We start from the raw sequence: 27,306 nt of genomic DNA on the forward strand, positions 1-27,306 counted from the left end.
TCTATTCAACACCTCAATGGAGAACCTGGTCGTGCTGCTTTTGCCATCCGAATCCTTTGCTATGCGGATGACATAACAGTTATCACCCTACGTCACAACTATCTCAGAGCTGCACAGACGGTACTGAATGCTGTATCTGAGAAATGTCAGTGTCTGGGGCTCAAAATCAACAACACAACACCAAGAACAAGTCCATCCTCTCCAGAAACAAATCACCAGAGCAACCTCTCCAACTCTTCGGCAGCCAGCTGCAATGGGCTCAATGTCATCAATGCCTAGGAGTATGGGTGGATAAGGACTTAAAACTCAATACACACATATCCTCTATCACAGACCGCATGGAACGGCGTCTCAGGACAATGGGGGCCTTATCTAACATAGAGGCAGGAGCAAATGAAAAAAAATTCAAACTATTCTATACACAAGCAATACGGTCGGTGATAGATTATGCATCTACATTTCTTGCCACAACAAAATTGTCTCAAGTGGAAATATTACAGGAAATACAGAACAAAAGACAACGAATCATTCTCTTTGCTCCAAAATGGACAAAGATCTCCACGCTCCATAACTGAATCATAACTGCCTTCAGTTCAGAGCAGCTTAAACGTTCTATACATAACACTTTTTTTTTTCACAAATATATATCAAGACCCAACAATATAAGTCATCCCACGACTTCTCCAAGCAGTACGACAAAACCCAGCACTCTTCTGTGACAATAAGCGGATAAGAAGAGTGGTGAGATGCATTAAATCCTTGAACGCACAACACTCCTTCCTACACCACAATCCAGACCGCCCACACCGTAACTACACACCAGCTTCACCTTGGATGGGAAAGCCGTGGACAATCACCACCACCAAACTGAATGCTAAAAAAGAACGAGCTCAGTTCTAAACAGCTCACTACCGAAACACACCGAGCACTGTCAGCTATCCAGGCAGATGAGTCGCAGGAAATGTACTTCACTGACGGGTCGGTGGATCCAATAACAAAAAGAACTGCCTCTGCCTTTATCCACAAGGACGAATCGTCGCACTCCCTACTGCCAGACAACGCATCATCTCTGCAGGCCGAGCTGGTGGCCAGAAAAAAAGTACTAACACACTCGGAAACGAGAAGGGGAGACGCTGTTATCCACACCAACTCTTTTAAGCTCCCTGCACCTTCTAAAACACCACACACCACAAGACAACATATACCTCAACACATCTATACATGCCACAGCTACACGAATACAATGACAAAACAGAGACACACACTTCAACTGGGTACCAAGTTACGCAGGAGTCAAAGGAAATGACGACGTAGACATAGTGATAAAAAAAATCACTAAAAATAACACAGGTCACTACCCAGATACCTCTGAGCAGATCATTCATCAAAACCGACCTAAAAAAATATTATTTAAGAATAGCACAACTCACCTACATAAAAACGTCAATGACGGCTCACCCAGCGCAAATTGCTATACGATTGCCTCAGTAAACAATCCACACCCAGAACACACACTTCCCAGATACATAACATGACTACACAGACTCAGACTTGGATACAAGTGCTTCTCGGAGCTAGAAGACGTAGGACAAGTAATCTGCGTACAGTGCAACATAGCATCAACAACACCACTAATATACTACATAATAAACTGCCCAGGCACAGAAACATTTTTAAACAGAACACACAGAAACATACCACAAACAATAACAACACAGCCACAGAACAACTAATACGCCTTGTAACCCAATATCCGCCCCAACGATAATGTTACCAACATTCTCTGAAATCATAAAGAGATACCGAACCAAATTGCCTCAGACTGTACACAGGTGAGCGAGACTGAGGCGCGGGATCGGTGCCTCTATCTGCAATCTTAAGAAAACTCTGATACGCAGCTGTGGGCCATCTCTATGTAAAGGCCCGCATTACCTTTACAAGGTGACAATCTCAAACAACAAGAACAACCCACTCGCGCCAGTAACTGCAGAGACATCATTGAGGGGGGGACCAGTGATAGTTGGCATAGTAGTTACCTCTACATGAAAATTCGATGAATACTCTAAAATAAATGCATCTGTGATTTACCTTGTTTCCTTTTCTACAAGACTGCGAATAAATATTCCATTTAAAATCTAACAGTCTTTCATGAAAACTTAAGAAAGTGTACCTTGTGTCATTTGAAGCAATAAATCGTCAGTATTATTGAACACAAATTCACTTTTCTATTAAAGTAAACCTCTTATAGCAATAGCAGCCAAACGGACCAAATGTGCACCAACATGGAGCTACATGCAACAAACAGACGAGGATGTAGTTCTCTGTTTGACCTGCAAAGATAAATTAAATTACTGTGGAAGTACGACTTCCAATCTCACCAAACATCTCCGCACCAGATATCCCCATGAATATGCCGGGAAAATGATACAGGACATGATTTACCAAAACAGCCTAAGATGAGTTTACAACCAGCTTTGATTCATACTATTACCAAAGCAACAGCATACGGAAGTGACTCGAATAAGAAGAGGGAAATAGATAATCTAGTTGTTAGAATGATTGGGGAAGATTTGCAGCCACTTTCAGTCGTAAAAGACAAAGATTTTAGATGCCTTATCCATGGCCTTAACCCTCGATACGAACCTCCGAGTCGTAGGAAGATAAGTAGAACTCTTTTGCCTGACCTATATAACAAAGAAAGAGAGAGAGACTGCGAAAAGAACTGCAGCAAGACAAACATATCTCTCTGACCATTGACATCTGGACATCAAGGCAGACGAAAGGCTTCATCACTGTGACGGCCCATTTCATATTCCAAGACTGGGTTCTTCGATCTACTGTCTTAGAAAGTGTGTGCATGACGAAAACCCTCAAGTTTCAGAATACTGCAGAAGACTTAAAACTCATCTGCAGAAAATGGAACATAATTGAAAAAATATGTTTCATTGTAACAGACAATGTTGCCAACATGAATGCAGCAATCAATGAACTGAATGAGCGTAAAGTACCATGCTTTGCTCATACATTTAATCTTGTTGTGCAGGACGCAATGAAGAATACTCGACGTACAGAGAGTAAAAGAAAAAATAAAGAGAAGAGTAACATTCTTTCACCACAGCGTTAAAGCTTCGGATGAACTTATTCACCTGCAGGAACAACGAAGTCTCTCAGTCAAAAAATTGATACACGATGTTAATACCAGTTGGAATTCAATATATCACATGATGGAAAGATATCTTGAACAGAGTGGACTCGTCACCACCACTCTGTGCTTGCTTGCCAAGAGCGACATGTGTCTGAATGAAGACTAGAATATGCTCCTTCAGAGCACTGGAGCCTATGAAGAGGCTACCAAAGTAATGTCGACGGAAATGTTCACTTCCCTCTCTAAATCATACCAATTGTGAGAGGGATTCAAGACTATATAAATTCATGCAACGACATGGAAACCCTGACCAACTCTATATCTCTCAGTAGGGAATTACAGCTGCAAATGGAAAGGAGATTCTCCGGGGTAGAAGGAAAGTTCTTTTTTTGGCAGCATCCACCTTTTTGTATCCTAGATTTATAAAGGTACCATTTGCCAACACATCAAACATAAAAACAGTGGAAGAGAGATTGACAGGTCTAATGCGAAAGGAGGACACTAGTGCTAGCACATCAGCCGAGTTACCCAAACCTGTCAAGAACACACCATAACAACGTAAAAAGTCCTTGTGGAGTAGGTTTGACAGCAAAATTGAAAATGTTATGACTCAGCCATCCACAGGTCCGTACACTGAACTGCGGCGGTACGTTGAAGAGCCACACATAAGGAGAAACGACGATCTGCTTATATGGTGAAAGGAAGATCCTAGCCTCTTCCCTAAACTGCAGGAATTGGCAAAGAAATTTATGTGCACACCTGCATTATCCTTTCCATCAGAGCGATTGTTCTCCAAGGCAGGTGAATTGATTTCACACAGGCCTAGCAGCCTTAAGGAAAAGCAAAACATTGATGTTCTTTTCCTTAAGCAGCCTTAAGGAAAATAACATCAATATGATTCTTCTCCCTAATAGGAATTTGTAAATACTACTTTGAGTTTCTTCCCTTACAAGCGGCCTTATTTGTCTTTCAACATTTTTTTCTGTTTCCAATGCAATGAAGGATTTCCTGTCTGTGATATTGCTTATGATACTGCACTTTATTTTTTATCTTTTTTTCTAAATATATGATATGGAAATTGTATTTTAATGAATTACTATTTGTGATAGTAACTGTATATAAAACAATTACATTATATTTAGTTTATTATAATTAAACCTGTTATACGGAAATAGTTATATTATATTTAGTTTATTTCTAAACCTGTGATACGGATAATACTCGTATATACATTTTTTATTTATTACAGAACATTCATTATAAATTCATATTATATATGTATTTCTGTTTTATGATGGATATGATATCTATGTACATAAACAATATTGAATTAAAATTTTCACTATGGTAAGTCTATTTCTTACCTATGGAATATTTTATATAGACGTATTATAATTTCCTTCCAATGTGTAACCCAGTGTGTATTTTTTCTCATGTGTCTATCAGTGAAAAAAAATATATATATAAATAAATAAATAAATAAAAGTCATCGTTCTTAGAAAAAAAAAAATCTTTCAGTTATAATTCCTGATAGCCACACTTGAATATATATATATATATATATATATATATATATATATATATATATATATATATATATATATATATATATATATATATATATATATATATATATATATATATATATATATATATATATATATATATATATATATATATATATATTTTTTTTTTTTATGTAGGAAGCATACTGGCCAAGAGCAACAAAAATCTAATAAAAAAATGCCCACTGAAATGCCAGTCCCATAAAAGGGTCAAAGCAGTGGTCAAAAATTGGTGGAAATTGGTCTTGAAACCTCCCTCTTGAAGGAATTCAAGTCATAGGAAGGTGGAAATACAGAAGCAGGCAGGGAGTTTCAGAGTTTACCAGAGAAAGGGATGAATGATTGAGAATACTGGTTAACTCTTGCGTTAGAGAGGTGGACAGAATACGGGTGAGAGAAAGAAGAAGGTCTTGTGCAGCGAGGCCGCGGAAGTAGGGCAGGCATGCAGTTAGCAAGATCAGAAGAGTAGTTGGCATGAAAATAGCGGTAGAAGACAGCTAGATATGCAACATTGCAGCGGTGAGAGAGGGGCTGAAGACAGTCAGTTAGAGGAGAGGAGTTGATGAGACGAAAAGCTTTTGATTCCACCCTGTCTAGAAGAGCAGTATGAGTGGAACCCCGCCCAGTCATGTGAAGCATACTCCATACATGGACGGAAAAGGCCCTTGTACAGAGGTAGCAGCTGGGGGGGTGAGAAAAACTGGCGGAGACGTCTCAGAACACCTAACTTCATAAAAGCTGTTTTAGCTAGAGATGAGATGTGAAGTTTCCAGTTCAGATTATAAGTAAAGGACAGACCGAGGATGTTCAGTGTAGAAGAGGGGGACAGTTGAGTGTCATTGAAGAAGAGGGGATAGTTGTCTGGAAGGTTGTGTCGAGTTGATAGATGGAGGAATTGAGTTTTTGAGGCATTGAACAATACCAAGTTTGCTCTACCCCAATCAGGCGTTCTGTGGCTTCCCTGCGTGATATGTTTACCTCCTGAAGGGTTGGACGTCTATGAAAAGACGTGGAAAAGTGCAGGGTGGTATCATCAGCATAGGAGTGGATAGGACAAGAAGTTTGGTTTAGATCATTAATGAATAATAAGAAGAGAGTGGGTGACAGGACAGAACCCTGAGGAACACCACTGTTAATAGATTTAGGAGAAGAACAGTGACCGTCTACCACAGCAGCAATAGAACGGTCAGAAAGGAAACTTGAGATGAAGTTACAGAGAGAAGGATAGAAACCGTAGGAGGGTAGTTTGGAAATCAAAGCTTTGTGCCAGACTCTATCAAAGGCTTTTGATATGTCCAAGGCAACAGCAAAAGTTTCACCAAAGTCTCTAAAAGAGGATGACCAAGACTCAGTAAGGAAAGCCAGAAGATCACCAGTAGAGCGGCCTTGACGGAACCCATACTGGCGATCAGATAGAAGGTTGTGAAGTGATAGATGTTTAAGAATTTTCCTGTTGAGGATAGATTCAAAAACTTTAGATAAGCAGGAAATTAAAGCAATAGGACGGTAGTTTGAGGGATTAGAGCGGTCACCCTTTTTAGGAACAGGTTGAATGTAGGCAAACTTCCAACAAGAAGGAAAGGTAGATGTTGACAGACAGAGCTGAAGGAGTTTGACTAGGCAAGGTGCAAGCACGGAGGCACAGTTTCGGAGAACAATAGGAGGGACCCCATCAGATCCATAAGCCTTCCGAGGGTTTAGGTCAGCGAGGGCATGGAAAACATCATTGCGAAGAATTTTAATACACGGCATGAAGTAGTCAGAGGGTGGAGGAGAGGGAGGAACAAGCCCAGAATCATCCAAGGTAGTGTTTTTAGCAAAGGTTTGAGCAAACAGTTCAGCTTTAGAAATAGATGTGATAGCAGTGGTGCCATATGGTTGAAGTAGAGGAGGGAAAGAAGAAGAAGCAAAGTTATTGGAGATATTTTTTGGCTAGATGGCAGAAATCATGAAGGGAGTTAGATCTTGAAAGGTTTTGACATTTTCTGTTAGTGAAGGAGTTTTTGGCTAGTTGGAGAACAGACTTGGCATGGTTCCGGGCAGAAATATAAAGTGCATGAGATTCTGGTGATGGAAGGCTTAAGTACCTTTTGTGGGCCACCTCTCTATCATGTATAGCACGAGAACAAGCTGTGTTAAACCAAGGTTTAGAATCAGCAAAATACCTCCTCAGGTCCCCCCAACTAGCAGAGGCAAAACGCCAGAGCCACCTTCGTTTAGGGGGATCCTGAGGAGGGATTGGAGTGATAGGACAAGATAAAGATATGAGATTGTGATCGGAGGAGCCCAACGGAGAAGAAAGGGTGACAGCATAAGCAGAAGGATTAGAGGTCAGGAAAAGGTCAAGAATGTTGGGCGTATCTCCAAGACGGTGAGGAATACGAGTAAGGTGTTGCACCAATTGCTCTAGGTCATGGAGGATAGCAAAGTTGTAGGCTAGTTCACCAGGATGGTCAGTGAAGGGAGAGGAAAGCCAAAGCTGGTGGTGAACATTGAAGTCTCCAAGAATGGAGATCTCTGCAAAAGGGAAGAGGGTCAGAATGTGCTCCACTTTGGAAGTTAAGTAGTCAAAGAATTTCTTATAGTCAGAGGAGTTAGGAGAGAGGTATACAGCACAGATAAATTTAGTATGAGAATGACTCTGTAGTAATAATAATAATAATAATAATAATATCAGGTTTAATTATCAAGAGGCAGCAGACAATACAGTGATAGTCGCTGAAGGGGTCTTGATTTACATGGTATACATATTTACATAGATATATGGTATATATATTTACATGGCAGCAGCTTCACCGCTTTTACAGTGTGGACATGATTGAACTGCATACGATATACTTCTTTTTTTTTGGCAGAAGCTGCACCATTTACATAGCTTCACCACTTTCATAGTGTGGACATGATTGAATTGCATACGATATACATCTTTGGCAGGAGCTTCGCCACAGAATAACAAACACCTACTGGGGGATCGAACATGGGACCTTCCGCCTCCCAGTCAGGAGCGCTACCCGTTACGCCACGGAGTGGGCACAAGAGCAGGTTAAGTCATTGCGCACATAAACGCAGCATCCAGCTTTGGATCGAAAATGAGGATAGAGAAAGTAGGAGCGAACAGAAAAGGGGCTACTGTCAGTTGCCTCAGACACCTGAGTTTCAGTGAGGAAAAGAAGATGAGGTTTAGAAGAGGAGAGGTGATGTTCTACAGATTGAAAATTAGATCTTAGACCGCGAATGTTGCAGAAGTTAATGAAGAAAAAGTTGATGGGGGTGTCAAGACACTTAGGGTCGTCGACGGAAAGGCAGTCCGACCTGGGGACATTTATGGTCCCCTCCCCAGATGAGGACTCCGAGGCTGGTGTAGGAGTCGCCATGATTTTAAAATTTTTGAGTGAAGGGTGTGTGTGATATTAGGTGCTTGTAGTTTTGTGTGGAGGAAGAGAGTTGTCTTTAGAGGGCAGGCTGTGACTGCCCCCTTGTGTTGTGAGGCACAAAGGGAAACGTTCAGTGAGGTCACAGCTGGGTTTAATGATAAGTTCACAGCACCCCGTGAACAGTGCTTTAGACCTCACTGGGAGTAATTATCGTTTCGGCAGGTGTCTACTGCCTCCTCCTCCGATATATATATATATATATATATATATATATATATATATATATATATATATATATATATATATATATATATATATATATATATATATATATATATATATATATATATATATATATATATATATATATATATATATATATATATATATATATATATATATATATATATATATATCGTCATATACCAACATGAATAATGTGTATTGCATACTCTAAACAAAGCATACCAAAAATATCACTAATTATAGAACTAACATATTAATATTCATTATGCAATACATAACAAAAAATAAATTTGTGAAATATAATGATAAAACATTGAAAGATAAATTATGAGTATGAGATAAATCTGAGGAATGATGCAATCAGCCGCCGTGGACCTGAGCATTGACAGGAGAGCGTGGACTCGAGTATAGGCTAGATGGGACGCGAGTACTAGCAGGGATCTGCGAGCGGCCTGGGACCTGATTACTATCCGGGATTCGATTACCGCCGGGACCCAAGTAATGGCAAGGATCCGCGAGAGGCCTAGGATTCGATTACCAACCGGGACCTGAGTACCAGTGTTGCCACTCCTTGTGTTTTCCTACTAGATCTAGTATTTTTTGCTTCGATCTTAGAGTCTCGTAGTTTTTTTCTTAAAATCCAACTAATCTTGTAGTTTTCATTAAAAAAAAAAGAAAAAAAAGTGACAATGATTATTGTTACCTAATTAGACCTATCCAAGTACGCCTTAAAACGAATTCCATGCTCCCCGTTTTCTATAGTGTTTGTTTACGTGTGTTGGACACGATCCGTTCGCGTCACCTCGCGGTCAGTCCAACCAGAACTTCCCTCAGTTAAACTGTTGAAGTGAGTTCCCTCAGTTTGGTTTTGGATACATCGCGGTGATCAAACGGGTAGATTGATAAGTTGTTGAGACAATGAGTGATTCTGAGAACCCCACTGCAATCTGCAGTGGAGATAAAACTCCACCAAAAAAGAAAAAAAAAAAAAACGATGTGGTACAACCAGTCATTTAATAGTGAGTGGTTAACTGATCCTGAATTAAAAGACTGGATCAAGCCAGATCCTAAAGATAAGTATTGCTACGAAAGCACAAACCTCAGCACTCCCGTAGACGCCCACAATTCCCCGACAGTCAGGACAGCACTCGGGAACACCAGCAGGCTAGACAAGAGATGCTAAGGGTACCACGTCCCACGTGATTCACGCACAGCCAGACAGAGCGGGTAGACAAACAGTGGGCAACACTTTCTTCCTTTACTAGTTCCGTTAGTTACAGGCAGTTACAGACACAGGCAGGGACAGTCAAACTCTTCAGGCTCTTAAAATTTTTGAGTGGAGGGTGTGTGTGTTATTAGGTGCTTGTAGTTTTGTGTGGAGGAAGAGAGTTGTCTTTAGAGGGCAGGCTGTGACTGCCCCCTTGTGTTGTGAGACACAAAGGGAAACGTTCAGTGAGGTCACAGCTGGGTTTAATGATAAATTCACAGCACCCCCTGAACAGTGCCTTAGACCTCATTGGGAGTAATTATCGTTTCGGTAGGTGTCTACTGCCTCCTCCTACTACTTCATACATGCTTCATACATGGACGGATAAGGCCCTTGTACAGAGTTAACAGCCGGGGGATTGAGAAAAATTGATGGAGACGTCTCAGAACACCTAAATTCATAGAAGCTGTTTTAGCTAGAGTTGAAATGTGAAGTTTCCCGTTCAGATTATAAGTAAATGAAAGACCGAGGATGTTCAGTTTAGAAGAGGGGGACAGTTGAGTGACATTGAAGAAAAGAGGATATTTGTCTGAAAGGTTGTGTTGAGTTGACAGATGGAGGATTTAAGTTTTTGAGGCATTAAACAATACCAGGTTTGCTCTGCCCGAGTCATAAATTTTAGAAAGATCAGAAGCCAGGCTTTCTGTGTTTTCCCTGCGTGAAATGTTTACTTCCTAAAGGGTTGAATGTTTACGAAAAGACATGGAAAAGTGCAGGGTAATATCATCACCGGAGGAGTGGATAGGACAAGAAGTTTGGTTTAGAAGATCACTAATAAATGATAAGAAGAGAGTGGGTGACAGGACAGTACCCTGACGAACACCACGGTTAATAGAGTTAGGAGAAGAAAGAAAGGACATTTGAGATGAAATTACAGAGAGAAGGAGAGAAGCCATAGGAGGATAGTTTAAAAATTAATGCTTTGTGCCAGACTCTATCAAAATTTTTTGATATGTCCAAGGGAACAGCAAAAGTTTCACCAAAATCTCTAAAAGAGGATGACCAAGACTCAGTAAGGAAAGCCAGAAGATCATCAGTAGAGCGCCCTTCACGGAACCCATATTGGCGATCAGATAGAGGGTTGTGAAGTGGTATATATTAAAGAATCTTCCAGTTGATGATAGATTCAAAAACTTTAAATAGGCAAGAAATTAAAGCAATAAGACGGTAGTTTGAGGGATTAGAACGGTCGCACTTTTTAGGACCAGGCAGAATGTTGGAAAACTTCCAGCAAGAAGAAAAGGTAGATGTTGACAGACAGAGCTGAAAGAGTATGACTAGGCAAGGTGGAAGCACGGAGGCACAGTTTCGGAGAACAATATGAGGGACGCCTTCAGGCCATTAAGCCTTCGAAGAGTATAGGCCAACAAAGACATGGAAAACATCATTGCAAAGAATTTTAATATGTAGCATAAAGTAGTCAGAGAGTGGAGAAGAAGGAGGAACAAGCCCAGAATTGTCCAAGGTAGCGATTTTAGCAAAGGTTTGAGCGAAGACTTCACCTTTAGAAATAACTGTGATAGCAGTGCTGCCATCTGGTTGAAATAAAAGAGGGAAAGAAGAGGAATCAAAGTTATTGGTGATATTTTTGGCTAGGTGTCAGAAGTCGCGAGAGGAGTTAGATCTTAAAAGATTTTGATACTTTCTGGTAATGAAGAAGTTTTTGGCTAGTTGGAGAACAGACTTGGCATGGCTCCGGGCAGAAATATAAAGTGCATAAAATTCTGGTGATGGAAGGCTTAAGTACGTTTTCTGGGCCACCTCTCTGTCATGTATAGCAAGAGAACAAGCTGTGTTAAACCAAAATTTGGAAAGTTTAGATCGAGAAAAAGAGTGAGGAATGTACGCCTCCATGCCAAACACCATCACGTCTGTTTATGTTATGCTCTCGGGACATAAAGACGGCTCTCTGACAAGAAAGCAGTAGTTATTCCAAGGATCCTGAGGAGGGACTGGACCGATAGGACACGATACAGATATGATATTGTGATCGGAGGAGCCCAACGAAAAGGAGAGGGTGACAGTATAAGCAGGATTAGAGGTTAGGAAAAGATCAAGAATGTTGGGCGTATCTCCAAGACTGTCAGAAATACGAGAAGGATGTTGCACCAACTGCTCTAGGTCCTGGAGGATAGCAAAGTTGAAGGCTAGTTCACCAGGATGGTCAGTGAAGGGGAAGGAAAGCCTAAGCTGGTGGTAAACATTGAAGTCTCTAAGAATGGTGATCTCTGCAAAATGAAAGAGAGTCAAAATGTGCTCCACTTTGGAAGTTAAGTAGTCAAAGAATTTCTTATCGTCAGAGTTAGGTGAGAAGTATACATCACAGATAAATTTAGTTTGAGAGTGACTCTGTAGTCGTAGCCAGATGGTGGAAAACTCGGAAGATTCAGTAGCGTGGACACGAGAGCACGTTAAGTTTTTGCGCACATAATCGAAAATGAGGATAGAGAAAGGATGGAACAGAAAAGGGGCTACTGTCAGTTGCCTCAGACACTTGAGTGTCAGTGAGGAAAAGAAGATTAGGTTTAAAAGATTAGATCTTAGACCGCGAATGTTGCAAAGTTAATAAAGAAAAAAGTTGAGGGGGGTGTTAACACACTTAGGGGCATTGTCAGAAATGTCGGACAAATGTCTGACATGAGGACATTTGTGGTACCCTCACCAGATGGGGACTCCGAGCCTGGTGTAGGAATCGCCTTTATGATTTTGAAATTTTGAGTGAAGGGTGTGTGTGTTATTATGTGCTTGAAGTTTTGTGTGGAGGAAGAGAGTTGTCTTTAGAGGACAGTCTGTGACTGTTCCCTTGTAAGATTTAGAGAGGATGAATGAATGGACGGATAGATGGCAAATGCAGTTTATTGTCTACAAATGCAAAGTATTTATCGTAGGTAGAGGAAACCAACACAGTAGATACACAATAAGCAACGAAACTTTGGTAGGTACAGGGTATGAGAAAGATTTAGGAATTCTAGTTAGCTCTGAACTCCATCTAGGAAAACAATGCATAGAGGCCAGAAACAAGGGAAATAGGGTATTAGAATTATTTTTTGGGAGTGTTAAAAGCAGTAAGCTCGAAGTAATATTTAAGTTATATTTGCCGCTGGTCAGACCTCATCTAGACTACGCCGTGCAGTTCTGGTTCCCACATTACAAGAAAGATATAGGGCTATTAGAATCAGTACAGAGGAAAATGACTAAAAGGATATAGGGGATGAGAAGCATTCCTTACGACGCGAGGTTGAAGCTGTTAAATTTACATTCTTTAGAGAGACGTAGGTTAAGGGGATAGAAGTATTTAAGTGTTTTAAGGGTTATAACAAGAGGGGATGTAAGCAAAATTCTTATGATTAGCAACCACGATAGAACAAGAAATAACAGGTTCATGCTTGAAAAATTTACTAAAAAAAAAGAAATTGGTTCTCAAATAGAGTGGTAGATAAGTGGAACGGACTTAGTAATCATGTTGTTAGTGAAACACATTAGGGAACTTGAAGAGAAGATGAGACAGGTTTATGGATGGGGCTGATAGGTGGAAATAAGTAGGTATAATTTGATACAGGGACTGCCACTCAGAAGGTTCAAGAGAGTGGGCATGAGGACAGGTTAAGAAGATGAGGTTTAGTAGAGGAGAGGTGGTGTTCTACTTATTGAAAATTAGATGGAAGATCGCAAATGTTTCAGAAGGTATTGAAAAAAAAGATGAAAGGGATGTCAAAACACTTATGGTGTATATATATATATATATATATATATATATATATATATATATATATATATATATATATATATATATATATATATATATATATATATATATATATATATATATATATATATATATATATATATATATATATATATATATATATATATATATATATATATATATATATATATATATATATATATATATATATATATATATATATATATATATATATATATATATATATATATATATATATATATATATATATATATATATATATATATATATATATATATATATATATATATATATATATATATATATATATATATATATATATATATACATATAAGCTTGGTCGCTTCTTGCAGCTTACCTTATTTCTTATGGTGTTCTGTTCTTATACAGAGATGAACCTCTGGCACGGAAGCAGTAGTCATTCCAAGGAACATCGATAAAATACCTAATCAGGTCCCCTTAACTAGCAGAGGCAAAATGCCACAGCCAACTCCGTTTAGGGGGATTTTGAGGAGGGATTGGAGCGATAGGACAAGATACAGATATGAGATTGTGATCAGAAGAGCCCAAAGGAGAACAGGGGGTGACATTATAAGCAGTAGGTTAGGAAAACGTCAAGAATGTTGAGCGTATCTCCTAGATGGTCAGTAGATTGTACCAATTGTTGGTCATGGAGGATAGTAAATTTGAAGCCTAGGTGACCAGGATGGTGAGTGAAGGGAGGGGAAAGCTAAAGCTGGTGGTGAACATTGAAGTCTCCAATAATGGAGGTTTCCTCAAAAGGGAAGAGTCAGAATGTGTTCCTCTTTGGATGTTAATTAGTCAAAGAATTTCTTATAGTCTGAGGAGTAAAGCGAAAGGTATACAGCACAGATAAATTTAGTTTTAGAGTGACTCTGTAGTCGTAGTCAGATGGTGGAAAACTCAGAAGGTTCAATACATATATATATATATATATATATATATATATATATATATATATATATATATATATATATATATATATATATATATATATATATATATATATATATATATATATATATATATATATATATATATATATATATATATATATATATATATATATATATATATATATATATATATATATATATATATATATATATATATATATATATATATATATATATATATATATATATATATATATATATATATATATATACTCGTATGTATATATATATTGAAATACATTTATATTGTATAAACGAAAACGAAATTCTTTCCAGAAATCTGAATTTTTAATGTACAAACCTAACTCATTGACATATGAAAAGGACATCCATTTTATACATTTAAAAATGGGTATATAGCACAAACTGAGTTATTTAAATATCAAAAGTATATTCACTTCACACTTGAATAGGAAGGAAAATTGAAAGACCAACTGATGGATATTTAAGTCCAGGGCAGCTGTCGTTCACTACCTTTCTTTGCCAACAGTGTCGTGGCAGCAGGTTTCACCTCCATAGACATACGTGTGTTACCGGCGCCATGCGCTTTACATTGCTGATTTTGGCGGTCTTCATGATGGTGAGTCACTTGTTATATCCTCCGCTGAGTAACTATAGCGAAGACATCAGTCGGCAATATTACATAACGTATATCTAGATCTTTTCTGCCACACTATTAGTGTTATGCTTTTAAATTGCGATTTTAAAACATTGCAATTCTTTAGCTGTCTAATAGCAGGAAATGTAATAATAGCAAACAGTGTCATTATCAATAACGCAACATACTTGGCCATTGCCTCGTGACCCAACGTAAGATGAAAAGAACTGTATGATTAATCATCGGTATTACACATTTCTTACTTTTAAAAATATAGAACATAAAAAATAAAGGAAGCTGCAAGAAGCCATCAGGGCTACACGTGTTTATATCTTTGTGAATTTTTTTTTTTTTCATTAACGGCCCCCTACATTGTAAATTTGAAGAACATCACAAAAATTTGTGTGTTTACCTTATCTATCAACTTTATGGTTTCTGTAGATCCATGAAAGCTGCATACAATTTTTCATCCTTTCATAAACTGTTGTTTATTGTAAATTTAATTGCAAAATATGATCCACACAGACATTTCATTTTCAGGAACCTCCTTGGGTCTCACTGAGCTTCACCTCACTCACTCTCATTAGTCTCGGTCAAAAGTCTCATTAGACTCAGACAGTATATATATATATATATATATATATATATATATATATATATATATATATATATATATATATATATATATATATATATATATATATATATATATATACATACATACATACTTCTTGCCCTATCCACTCCTACGCTGATGATACCACCCTGCACTTTTCCACGTCTTTTCATAGACGTCCAACCCTTCAGGAGGTGAACATATCACGCAGGGAAGCCACAGAACGCCTGACTTCTGATCTTTCTAAAATTTCTGATAGGGGCAGAGCAAACTTAGTATTGTTCAATGCCTCAAAAACTCAATTCCTCCATCTATCAATTCGACACAACCTTTCAGACAACTATCCTCTCTTCTTCAATGACACTCAAATGTCCCCCTCTTCTACACTGAACATCTTCGGTCTGTCCTTTACTTATAATCTGAACTGGAAACTTCACATCTCATCTCTAGCTAAAACAGCTTCTATGAAGTTAGGTGTTCTGAGACGTCTCCGCCAGTTTTTCTCACCCCCCCAGCTGCTAACTCTGTACAAGGGCCTTATCCGTCCATGTATGGAGTATGCTTCACATGTCTGGGGGGGTTCCACTCATACTGCTCTTCTTGACAGGGTGGAATCTAAAGCTTTTCGTCTCATCAACTCCTCTCCTCTAACTGACTGTCTTCAGCCTCTCTCTCACCGCTGCAATGTTGCATATCTAGCTGTCTTCTACCGCTATTTTAATGCTAACTGCTCTTCTGATCTTGCTAACTGCATGCCTCCCCTCCTTCCGCGGCCTCGCTGCACATGACTTTCTTTTTTCTCTCACCCCTATTCTGTCCACCTCTCTAACGCAAGAGTTAACCAGTATTCTCAATCATTCATCCCTTTCTCTAGTAAACTCTGGAACTCCCTGCCTGCTTCTGTATTTCCACCTTCCTATGACTTGAATTCCTTCAAGAGGGAGGTTTCAAGACACTTATCCACCAATTTTTGACCACTGCTTTGACCCTTTTATGTGACTGGCATTTCAGTGGGCATTTTTTTTTATCAGATTTTTGTTGCCCTTGGCCAGTGTCCTTCCTGCATAAAAAATATATATATATATATACATATATACATAGATAAATAGAATAACTGCCTTCCTGTAGTCATTTAGCGATTCTTCCCTCTATCCCAGTTCGCACATTATAAGCATCAAACCACTACAACTTCCTCGCTATACTTTTTTTTTTTTTCTACAGTTATTCTATGTATGCCCATAACTTTGCCACACTTTAACCCAACTATCGCTTTCTGAACCTCATCTTTACTAATTATTCGCTAAATATAGGTTCCATCTCCACCTGCTTTCATACCTATATTATGAATATTACTGCCTCCCTTACTGTTTCGTCTTTTCCACACACCTTCCATGGTTCCAGTATCTCTTTGCTACCTACAAGATCTCCATCCTCTCTCTTCATTCTCGTACTTCCATTCTCCTCTACTTACTTCCTTCCAAAACAACTTATTCTCATAACATCTTGCCATTTCAATCATGGTAATGTTCCAAAACCAGTACTGTTTTTTTTTCTGATAATTTTGGTTTCCTATGCCACTTTTTTTTTCTGCAACATTTTCTCGAAAGACGTGTTTTATTTTTTTTCTCTTTTAACAGCATTCGTAATCTCTTATTTCACCCCTGAGTTTTCTGTACCCCACCACTTATGGTGCTGCTATAGCCACTATATCCTTGAATACTTTAAAGACCTCTACATTTCATTCCCTCCAAACTACCGTCCTGCCTTGTCTTAGTCTTTCACATGCCTATTTCTTTTTTTATACCCCTCTCTATTCTCCTTCCTGGCTAACATTTCACTAGCCAGTATCGTACTTACTTTTTCTCTCTTTATCAGTATTGGTATTATATTTCCATCTATCTTCCATTTTAATTTTAACTAATGAATAGTAGTCTGACATCACTCTCACAGAAATAGCGTCAATCACATGTTTGTTTGATATCTCATCATCTGCTTTTAATTTTCAATTATTTCTCTCATCAACAGTACACCACACAACTCTTCCTTTAACTCCCGCACCTCACCTCACTCTCATTTCCTTTAATGCAGTCAATCATTCCCGAACATTCCATGTGTGTCTCGTCATCGTCAGTGTTCACACATCATTCAGTTTGCCAAAAGAGGCAGGCAAACCCGTACGAACAACATTGATATTTTTTTTTATCATTCAAATGTGTGTGCTAATATAATTATAAGTTATAACTAGTTAGCAAGACGTCATGCATATCCTTTGCAGTGCGGATGGGGTAACATCAACGGCCTCAAGATCCCTTTCGAAGAGTAAGTAATTTTTTTCCTCAACATCCATATCAATTTGTATGAAAAAAAATAAATAAATAAATAAATGAGATAGCGAAAAATAGATGCCGACACGTTCATTCATAATCAATACACAATAAAACTTGCCTGTGCTGCAGCTTAGTATTTATTTCACTTATACACAAATAATCCATTTACCTTCGTATGTTCTAGTGACTCTCATAGTTTCAGAGAGCTGTCGCCCTCCGAAACCAACCTCTCGGGTAGCGAAGGAGACTACATCGAACCAAAGGAAGGTGAGTCATAATTACACGTTCAGAATCTCTTGTAGCAAGAGTAATCATTTCCGCTCAAAGGATGATGTTTTGTGCTCATTGATTTTGATATATTGGTATCCTTTGTTAAGACTCATTAAATCAGAACTGTAAGACTTATGGATTAACACATATTATGAGACTTTGTGTGTGTGCAAGATAGGAAGTAGTAGATACCTGCCGAAACGATAATTACTTCGTGGGGTCTGAAGCACTGGATCAGCTGGGTGCTTAAAACTTACCATAACCCAACTGTGTCCTTGCTGAACATTTCCCTTTTTATCTCACAAAACAAAGGGGAAGTCACTGCCTACCTTCTAAACACAACTCTCTTCCTTCATACAAAACTGCATGGACTTTACTTCACTGAAAACTCTAAAGTAATATGGCGACTCCTTCACCAGACTCAGTCTCCATCTGGGGAGGGATTCACAAATGTCTCCAGGTCGGATTGCTCTTCTGATATCAACCCTATGTGTCTTGACACCTCTCCCAACATTTTGTTGTTTAGCTTCTGCAAGATTCGCGGCTTTAGATTTAAAAAAAAAAAAAAACACCTCTGCTCTACTAAACCTCATTTTTTTTTTCTCACTGAAACACAGGTGTTTCAGGTAACTGACAGTAAGTCCTTTTCTGTTCCCTCCTACTTCTGTATCCTCATTTTCAATCCAAACCTGTATGTTTCATCTGTGTGCCCAACGACTTAACTTGCTCTCCTACCAACGCTCTTGAATCTTTCGAGAGTTCTTTTCCTAAGTAGAGCACATTCTGACTCCCTTCCCTTTTCCGAAGAGATCCATTCTTGGAGACCAGAATGTTCACCACCAACTTTGGCTCTCCTCTCCCTTCATTGATCATCCTGGTGAATTAGTCTTCAACTTTGTAATCCTCGACGACCTAGGGCAACTAGTGCAACATCCTACTCTTATTCCTGACCGTCTTGGAGATACACCCAACATTCTTGACCGTTTCCTAACCTCAAATCCTTCTACTTCTTCTGTCTCCCTGTTTTCTCCGTTGGGCTCGTCCGATCATTATTTAATATCTGTATCTTGTCCTGTTGCTACAATTCTTCCTCTGGATCTTACAAAGCGGAGATGCCTCTGGCGGTTTACCTCTGCTAAATGGAAGAACCTGATAAGGTATTATGCTGATTTTCCTTGGAATGACAATTATTCTTTGTCAGAGACCCGTCTCTGTGTGCTAAGCGCATAACAGAGGTAGTAGTCTCTGGCATGGAGTTATACTTTCATTATTCTTTCTCTCGACCTACACCTTGTAAATCTTAGTTTGACACAAACTGGTGCTGTGCTATACATGATAGAGAGATGGCTCACAAAAGGTGGGCCTTTCAATCACTTGAATCTCATGCGTTTTATATTTCGATCCGGAATCATGTCAAGTCTGTTCTCCAACTACCCAAAAATTTTGTTAATAATAGAATGTGTTAAAATCTTTCACTTTTTAACTCCCCCCGTAAATTCTGGTATCTAGCCAAAAACATCTCAATTAACTTTGCTTCTCCATCTTTCCCTCCTTTATTTCAACCTGATGGCACCACTGCCATCTTATCTATTTATAAAGCTAAATAATTCGCAGAAACCTTTGCTAAAAAATTCAACTTTGCTCCACCCTCTCCTCCACTCTCTAATTACTTCATGCTATGCATTAAAATCCTTCGTAGTGATGTGGCCTAAGCTCTCAGAGGAATTATTGACCTGAAGGGGTCTCTCATATTGTTCTCGAAAACTTGCACCTTGCGTAATGGAACTCTTTAACTTTTTTAACTTGCTTACATTCATTCTGTTCCTAAAAAAAAACAGCGACCGTTCTGATAACTCAAACTATAGTCCTACTATTTTAATTTGATTTAATTTAGTGAAACCTTTGCTGATACCTTAGACATATCCAATTTTTAAATGAGTCTGGCTGAAGGCTTTAATTTCCAAACCAACCTATTGACAGTGTTGTTTCTTGGGGTTCTTTATTTTTTTTTTTTTATTCATTAAGTTGAAAAGACTCCTGCCATAAGCATCAAAAATAAATAAAAAAAAAAAAAGCTCACTGAGATGCTGGTCCCCGAACAAGGCCCGAAGCGATAGTAAAAAATTCGAGGATAACTTTTCTTCATTAACTTGTGCAACATTTGTGGTCTTAGATTATTTTATTTATTTATTTATTTTTATTTATTTATTTTTTTTTTTTTTAACCTTTAGAACACCACCTTTCCTCTACTAAACCTCATCTTCTTTTCCTCACTGAAACACTGGTGTCTGAGGCTACTGACAGTACTCCCTTTTCTTTTCGCTCCTGTTTTCTCTATCCTCATTTTAAATCCAAAGCTTGATGTTGCGTTTATGTGCGCAACGACTTAACCTACTCTGGTGCCCACGCACATGAGTCTTCTGAGTTTTCCACCATCTGGCTACGACTACAGAGTCACTCTCAAACTAGATTTATTTGTGCTGTATACCTCTCAAGTAACTCATCTGACTATAAGAAATTCTTTGACTAATTAAGTTTCAAAGTGGAGCACATTCTCTCTTCCCTTTTGCAGGGCTCTCCATTCTTGGAGACTTTAATGTTCACCACTAGTTATGGCTTTCTTCTCCCTTCATTGACCATGGTGGTGAACTAGCCTTCAGCTTTGCTATTCTCCACGACCTAGAGCAATTGGTGCAACACCCTACTCATCTTCCTGAATATCTCGGAGATATACTCAACATTCTTGACCTTTTCCTTATCTATAATCTTCTGCTTACGATTACCTTCTCTTTTTCGTTGGGCTCCTCCTATCACAGTCTCATATCTGTATTTTGTCCTGTTGTTCTAAGCACGCCTTAGAATCCCCCTAAGCGGAGGTGCCTCTAACGTTTTGTTTCTGGTAGTTGGGGAGGGGCAAGGGGCCTGAGGAGGTATTTTGCTGATATTCCTCGGAATGACTATTCTTTCCGTGTCTAAGATTCGTCTCTGTGTCCCGAGCGCATAATAGAGGTGACAGTGTCTGGTATGGATACGTGCATTTCTCACTCTTTTTCTCGACCTAAACCTCCCAAACCTCAGTTTAACACAGCCTGTTCTCATGCTATACATGACATAGAGGTAGCCCAGAAATGGTACTTAAGCCTTCTATCACCAAAATCTCATGCGCTTTACATCTCTGCACGGAACTATGCCAAGTCTGTTCTCCAGCTAACCAAAAAATCCTTCATTAATAGAAAGTGTCAAAATCTTTCAAGATCTAACTCACCTCGTAACTTCTGGTATCTAAAAAGGCTATCTATCCAAGGAAAAAAAAATAAGTAAATAAATAAATAATAATAAATAAATAAATAAATAAATAAATAAAAATATATTATATATAAAAATGATAAAATCTCAAATAACTTTTATTTTTCTTCTTTCTCTAATTTATTTCAACTTGACTGCTATCACATCCATTAGTAAAGCAGAACTCTTCGTTCAACTCTTATCTAAAAACTCTCCCTTGGATGATTCAAAGCTTGTTCCAACCTCTCTTTCACCCTCTGACTACTTCATGCTACCTATTAAAATTCTTCACAATGGTGTTTTCCGTGCTGTCGCTGGCATAAACCCACGGAAGGTTTGAGTCCCTTCTATTTTTTTCTCCGGAACTGCGCCTCCGTACTTACACCTTGCCTAATCAAACTCTTTCAACTCTGTCAAAATCTACCTTTCCTTCTTGGTGGAAGTTTAGTGTGTTCCTAAAACGGGTGGCCGTTCTAATTCCTCAAACTACCGTCCTATTGCTTTAATTTCCTGCCCATCTAAAGATTTTTAATCTATCCTCAACAGGAAGATTCTTAAACATTTATCATTTTACAACGTTCAATCTGATCGCCAGTATTAATTCGTTACGTCTTCTCTACTGATGATCTTCTGGCTTTCCTTACTGAGTCTTGGTCATCCTGTTTTAGAGATTTTGGTGAAACTTTTTTTCTGTTGCCTTAGACATATCAAAAGATTTTGACAGTCTGGCACACAGCTTTGATTTCCAAACTACTCTCCTACGGCTTCTATTCTTCACTCTGTAACTTCATCTTATGTTTCCATTCTGACAATTTTTTTTTTTTTCTGCCGTGATAGACGGTCACCGTTCTTCTCCTAAATCTATTAACGGTGGTGTTCCTCAGGGCTCAGTCCTGTCACCCTAGCTTTTCCTATTATTCACCAATGATCTAAATGAAACTTCTTTTCCTATTCACTCCTACACTGATGATACCACTCTGCACTTTCCCACATTTTTTAGTATATGTCCAACTCATGAACTTCCTGCCTTAATATGTATTTTTACTTTTCTATGACTTGAACTCTTTCAAGAGGAAGGTTACATAAGACTTTTCCTGTAATTTTTTTACTAGCGTTTTCGACTCTGTCCGTGGACCGGCACCTCAGTAGAACTTTTTTTTCTTTTATTGCAGTTTTGTTGTGTTTGGTCGGTGCCTCTTCTTCATTTTATATATATATATATATATATATATATATATATATATATATATATATATATATATATATATATATATATATATATATATATATATATATATATATATATATATACAGAACGACTTAAGCTTGTGCATTCCCGGTTCTCTATTATTGATGTTGTGATAGTTTTTCGGGTTGCTTGGCAACGTTCAAGTTCAGGCTTTCCACACTCAAGCAATGACTATTTCAACAATAAATTTGACAAAGTATTTTTTTTAAACATTTGCATTGTATTTATGATAGTAATTCTCGTGTTTGCCTTAAACTTATGAACCAAAAGGCGTTTCGACAAGGCAGCACATGGCCTTCAGTATGAATTAGATTGCATTGTTGTGGTTTGATTGTCTTCTTCAGACCGTTCTTTAGGAAAATTTCTTACAGGTTTCCTTATCTAATATATGTTGTAGAGGCTACCCCTGCGGTTCATCTGGGTTTTTTTTTTTTTTTACCTTTCTTTGTTTTCTATTTCAGCAGCAATCTCGAGCCGATTCATAAAGAACGACGAGGGCACTCAGTCGCAGAAGGCCAATTGTGGTAAGCTCAATACATAACTCACATTGGAATGATCATTCTTCCAGTCTTTGCATACTTTAATGTAATTGTAAAAAGAAACGCTTCCTGTGGAAGCCAAATGATGCCAAGCATTTGGGCTGTAACTGCATTTCACTATTTTATTATTAAAAAGTAAATCGCATAGCTGTGTTTGTGTGAGAATAGCGGTAAAAAATACCAAGTGATAAGAGAGAGGATAAGACAGTCAGTCATTTAGAGAAGAAGAGCCGATAAGATTCCAGTATATATATATATATATATATATATATATATATATATATATATATATATATATATATATATATATATATATATATATATATATATATATATATATATATATCTTGAGGTTTTACCAAAGAGTACTACATGATATAAAGTAGCAAAGCTCTTGTCCCTGGAATAAAGACTAGCAATTTTCAAAAATGTTGTGGAGGAGTGAAATTGTGATGGTTATTTAGTGACACTCATTAGGAGCAACACACCTTGCGCATACTAGTAACTTTCGGTGCCAAAAACTTGCGGACATATTTCACGCTGGGGACATTTACTCCAAGAAGTACATTGTGTCAGGAGATTGAGAGGTGCAGATGAACTCATAAATAACTCACCTCTAATAAAGCAGCGCTAACATTGATTTCACTGTTTAATCATCTGCAGTGTGTGGCCGGCGCAATACAGTCACCAGAATTGTGGGAGGCCAGCAAACTACCGTACACGAGTATCCTTGGCAGGTTGCACTCGTCTCCAAGTATTCAAATAGACCTTTCTGCGGTGGTTCCATCATCTCCGATGTGTGGATTCTTTCTGCAGGACACTGTGTAAATAGGTAAGAAAGCAAAGATTAAGTAGCACAAAAAAACGTAGAGAATTTCAGGTTTGAAAAAAAAAAAAAAAAAACTATGAAGATATTCATTAGATTTTTGCAATGATGAGATGATCATAGTAGGAGTAAGTTAAAAGTCCAGTGCAGCGAAGCTAGGCGAAGAAGTGGGAAAACATACAGTTTTTAAGTTTACTTTGAGGCAGACGATGTTAAAAGCTAAGTAAGGCACATCGTCCATTATTTATTTTGTGGGTGTTTTCTATTTTTCGTATAGTTTTCTGGAGGTATTCAGGAAGTTTCCTGAGTATTTGTCCATATGGCGACGTTTTTGGATCTTCCTAGATCCATCTTCAGGCTAAGCCTGATCGGCCTCAGTTTAACGGTTTAAAAGTTTATTCAGAAAGGGGGATAATACTATAGGGGTAGGGGGAGGAAGAGGTACAATAGTGGAAGATAGGGGATAAATGTTGGTGAAAAACAAAAAGACAGTAAAAGAGGTCGGCGTCTGGTGAGCGGGCTGTTTATATACTGTCTTGGGCCTCTTGGCGAATCACAGCGACGGGAGAGGGCAGAGCTAAGCGTGGTGACTGGCCCGTCTGTGTCAACTCATGACTAGCTGTGCTCCTTTGTGTCTTGCTGTGGGAAGTACTTGGAAGTTATCTGCTTGCCTGTTGATTGTAGGTATCTTTGTTGTTATGTATATTGCTTCTAGGAAGATGAGAGTCGATAGACACTTTCTCTGTCAAGTACTGTTGTTTTACTTTCCAAATCTTGACGAGTGAGGCTTGAGTTGTGCTTGGCAGCGTAGTAGTCTTTATTAGCGCCGTTGGATAGGTGGCAGGTGAGAAGCCAAGATAGGGAGGTCCTCGTCATTCCAATGTAAGAATTTATTTATTTATTTATTTTTTTATGTAGGAAGGAAACTGGCCAAGGGCAACAAAATGGGGCCCACACTCCTCACTGTTGCAAGTGTGTTGGTAAATGACGTGGTGTTCCTTTAAGGGCGTCTTGGTTGTGCTGGGTGAGTTTCGGAGTAGTAGATGGGATGACTTTCTTGTTTAATAGTAGATGATAAGTTTGATCTGTTGCTCTGCGTTGGTAGGGTGCACGTTCTTGTTTATTATGCTTATTATTTCTTCGTCTATCTTGTGGTCAGTTGACATGAAGTTTCTGTAGAATAACTTAATAGTTTTGTGCTTCTCCTGTGCTTCGGTATTTTGCTGCTCATTTCATTTATCCATATACGTCTTGATGACTCTTGATACGTCGGAGTTACGGTACCCGTTTTTAACGAGTACTTATCAAGTTTACTAAAGTAGCTGTAATCATAGGAAAAAAAACAGTACAATCGCAAGATATGCAAACAGCGGTAGTGAGCGAGCTATTCACGACAGGCTGTGAGACTGATAGTCTGTATGAGTGCCCCTGCCCATGGGAGCTGTAGTCGATATATAGACGAATAAGATCTTTCTATGGAGAGAGATATTGGAGGGAGGAAAATAATTGGAGACGGCGACACAAGACATATAATCAATATAGCTGTTTTTAATGAGGAATGAAATGTGGAATTTCCTCTTAGGTTTTTACAATGTAGAAGAGGATAGTTAAGAATCGTTGAAGAAAAATGTAAGACGATCAGAAATTAGTAACAGAAAATTACTGCTGGGCCTGATACTTCATCACTACCACCAGTGCTTTGTATACAATACAGGTGTCACATTCAATAGACAACATGACTCATTATAATGACTAAAGACATAAAAGGCATTATTTTTTTCCCTACGTAGGCTTCTTCTGATCTAACAAATGTTATAGCATACTACGAATGATGGAAAATGTATGTTTGCAGAATTTCACATCCATAATAGTATAACAGTGACATGATATTTCCCCAGTAACACTAAGAAAAATGTCAGAGTCGTTATTGGGGAACACAAATGGGACTCAAGTTCTGAAACCTCCATCACCAGCAGGCGTGCATTAAGCCAGGTAACTTCTGTGAATTACTTATAAGCTAATACTCTCAAGTAATCTCTGGGAAAAGAAATACGTAGTTTTCCAAATTCAAAGTTTTAAATAATCAATGAATTAACTAATTTAATAAAAAAAAAAAAGTAAATTAGGAAAATAAAAATGAACACATAAGTAAAACATTAATAATGACAATAATATTAATGATAATAATAATAATAATAATAATAATAATAATAATAATAATAATAATAATAATAATAACAATAATAATAATAATAATAATAATAATAATAATAATAATAATAATAATATTATTATTATTATTATTATTATTATTATTATTATTATTATTATTATTAATATTACCACTACTACTTCTACTACTACTACTACTACTACTACTACTAGTACTACTACTACTACCACTACTAGTAATAATAATAATAATAATAATAACAACAACAACAACAACAACAACAACAACAACAACAACAACAACAACAACAACAACAACAACAACAACAACAACAACAACAATAATAATAATAATAATAATAACAAGAGAGTATAACTGTCATGACATCCCCATCGTCAACTTTTTTTTCATAAATATCTGCAACATTTGCGGTGTTAGATCTAATTTTCAATCTGTAGAACACCAGCTACTCTTTGCTACTAAATCTCATTTTTTTTTTTTTTTTCACTGAAACACAAAGTCTGAGGCAACTGACATTAGCCCCTTTTCTTCTCCTTCCTATTTTCTCTATCATCACTTTTTAATCAAATGTTAGATTTTGCATCTATGTGCTCACCGATTTAACTGACTTTCGGGCCAAAGTTCTTGAATTTTCGGAATATTCCACTATATGGCAACGACTTCAAATTTACTCTCAAACTAAATGTATTTGTGCTGTATACCTCTCATCTAGCTCCTCTGACTATAAGAAATTCTTTGACTACTTACCTTCCAAACTGGAACACATTCTGACTTTTCCAATTTGCAGATATCTTCATTTTTGGACACTTCAATGTTCACCACCAGCTTTAGATTTCCTCTCCCCTCACTGACTATCGTGGTGAACTAGCCTTTAATTTTGCTATCCTCCACGACCTTGATCAGTTGGTACAACATCCTACTCGGATTTCTGACCGTCTTGGAGATATGCCTAACATTCTTGATTTTTTCCTACCCTCAAACCTTCTGTTTCGGTGATTCCTCTGGTCCCTCTGGTCACAATCTCATATCTGTATCTTATCCTATCGCTTCATTCCCTCCTGAGGATTGTCCTAAGGGTAGGTGCCTTTAATGTTTTGCTTC

General features: G+C 37.9%; 1 protein-coding gene across 2 annotated transcripts in view; it reads left to right on the forward strand.

The window, feature by feature from the left end:
• Positions 1-14,718: 14,718 nt before the first annotated feature.
• LOC135090823 (trypsin-1-like) overlaps positions 14,719-27,306 on the forward strand; it is a 21,959-nt gene continuing 9,371 nt past the window's right edge. Inside the window, exons 1-6 of one of the 2 annotated variants that reach the window (XM_063987902.1) lie at positions 14,719-14,881; positions 17,791-17,834; positions 18,039-18,109; positions 23,111-23,170; positions 23,849-24,017; positions 25,910-26,003. In XM_063987902.1, coding sequence (XP_063843972.1) covers positions 14,843-14,881; positions 17,791-17,834; positions 18,039-18,109; positions 23,111-23,170; positions 23,849-24,017; positions 25,910-26,003 — 477 coding nt within the window. In that variant the 5' untranslated portion in view covers positions 14,719-14,842. Of the gene's footprint in view, positions 14,882-17,790; positions 17,835-18,038; positions 18,110-23,107; positions 23,171-23,848; positions 24,018-25,909; positions 26,004-27,306 lie in introns of both variants that reach the window. The other variant, XM_063987901.1, reaches the window with a different exon arrangement.

Source organism: Scylla paramamosain, chromosome 36, assembly GCF_035594125.1.
Source record: "Scylla paramamosain isolate STU-SP2022 chromosome 36, ASM3559412v1, whole genome shotgun sequence".
Lineage (NCBI taxonomy): Eukaryota > Metazoa > Arthropoda > Malacostraca > Decapoda > Portunidae > Scylla > Scylla paramamosain.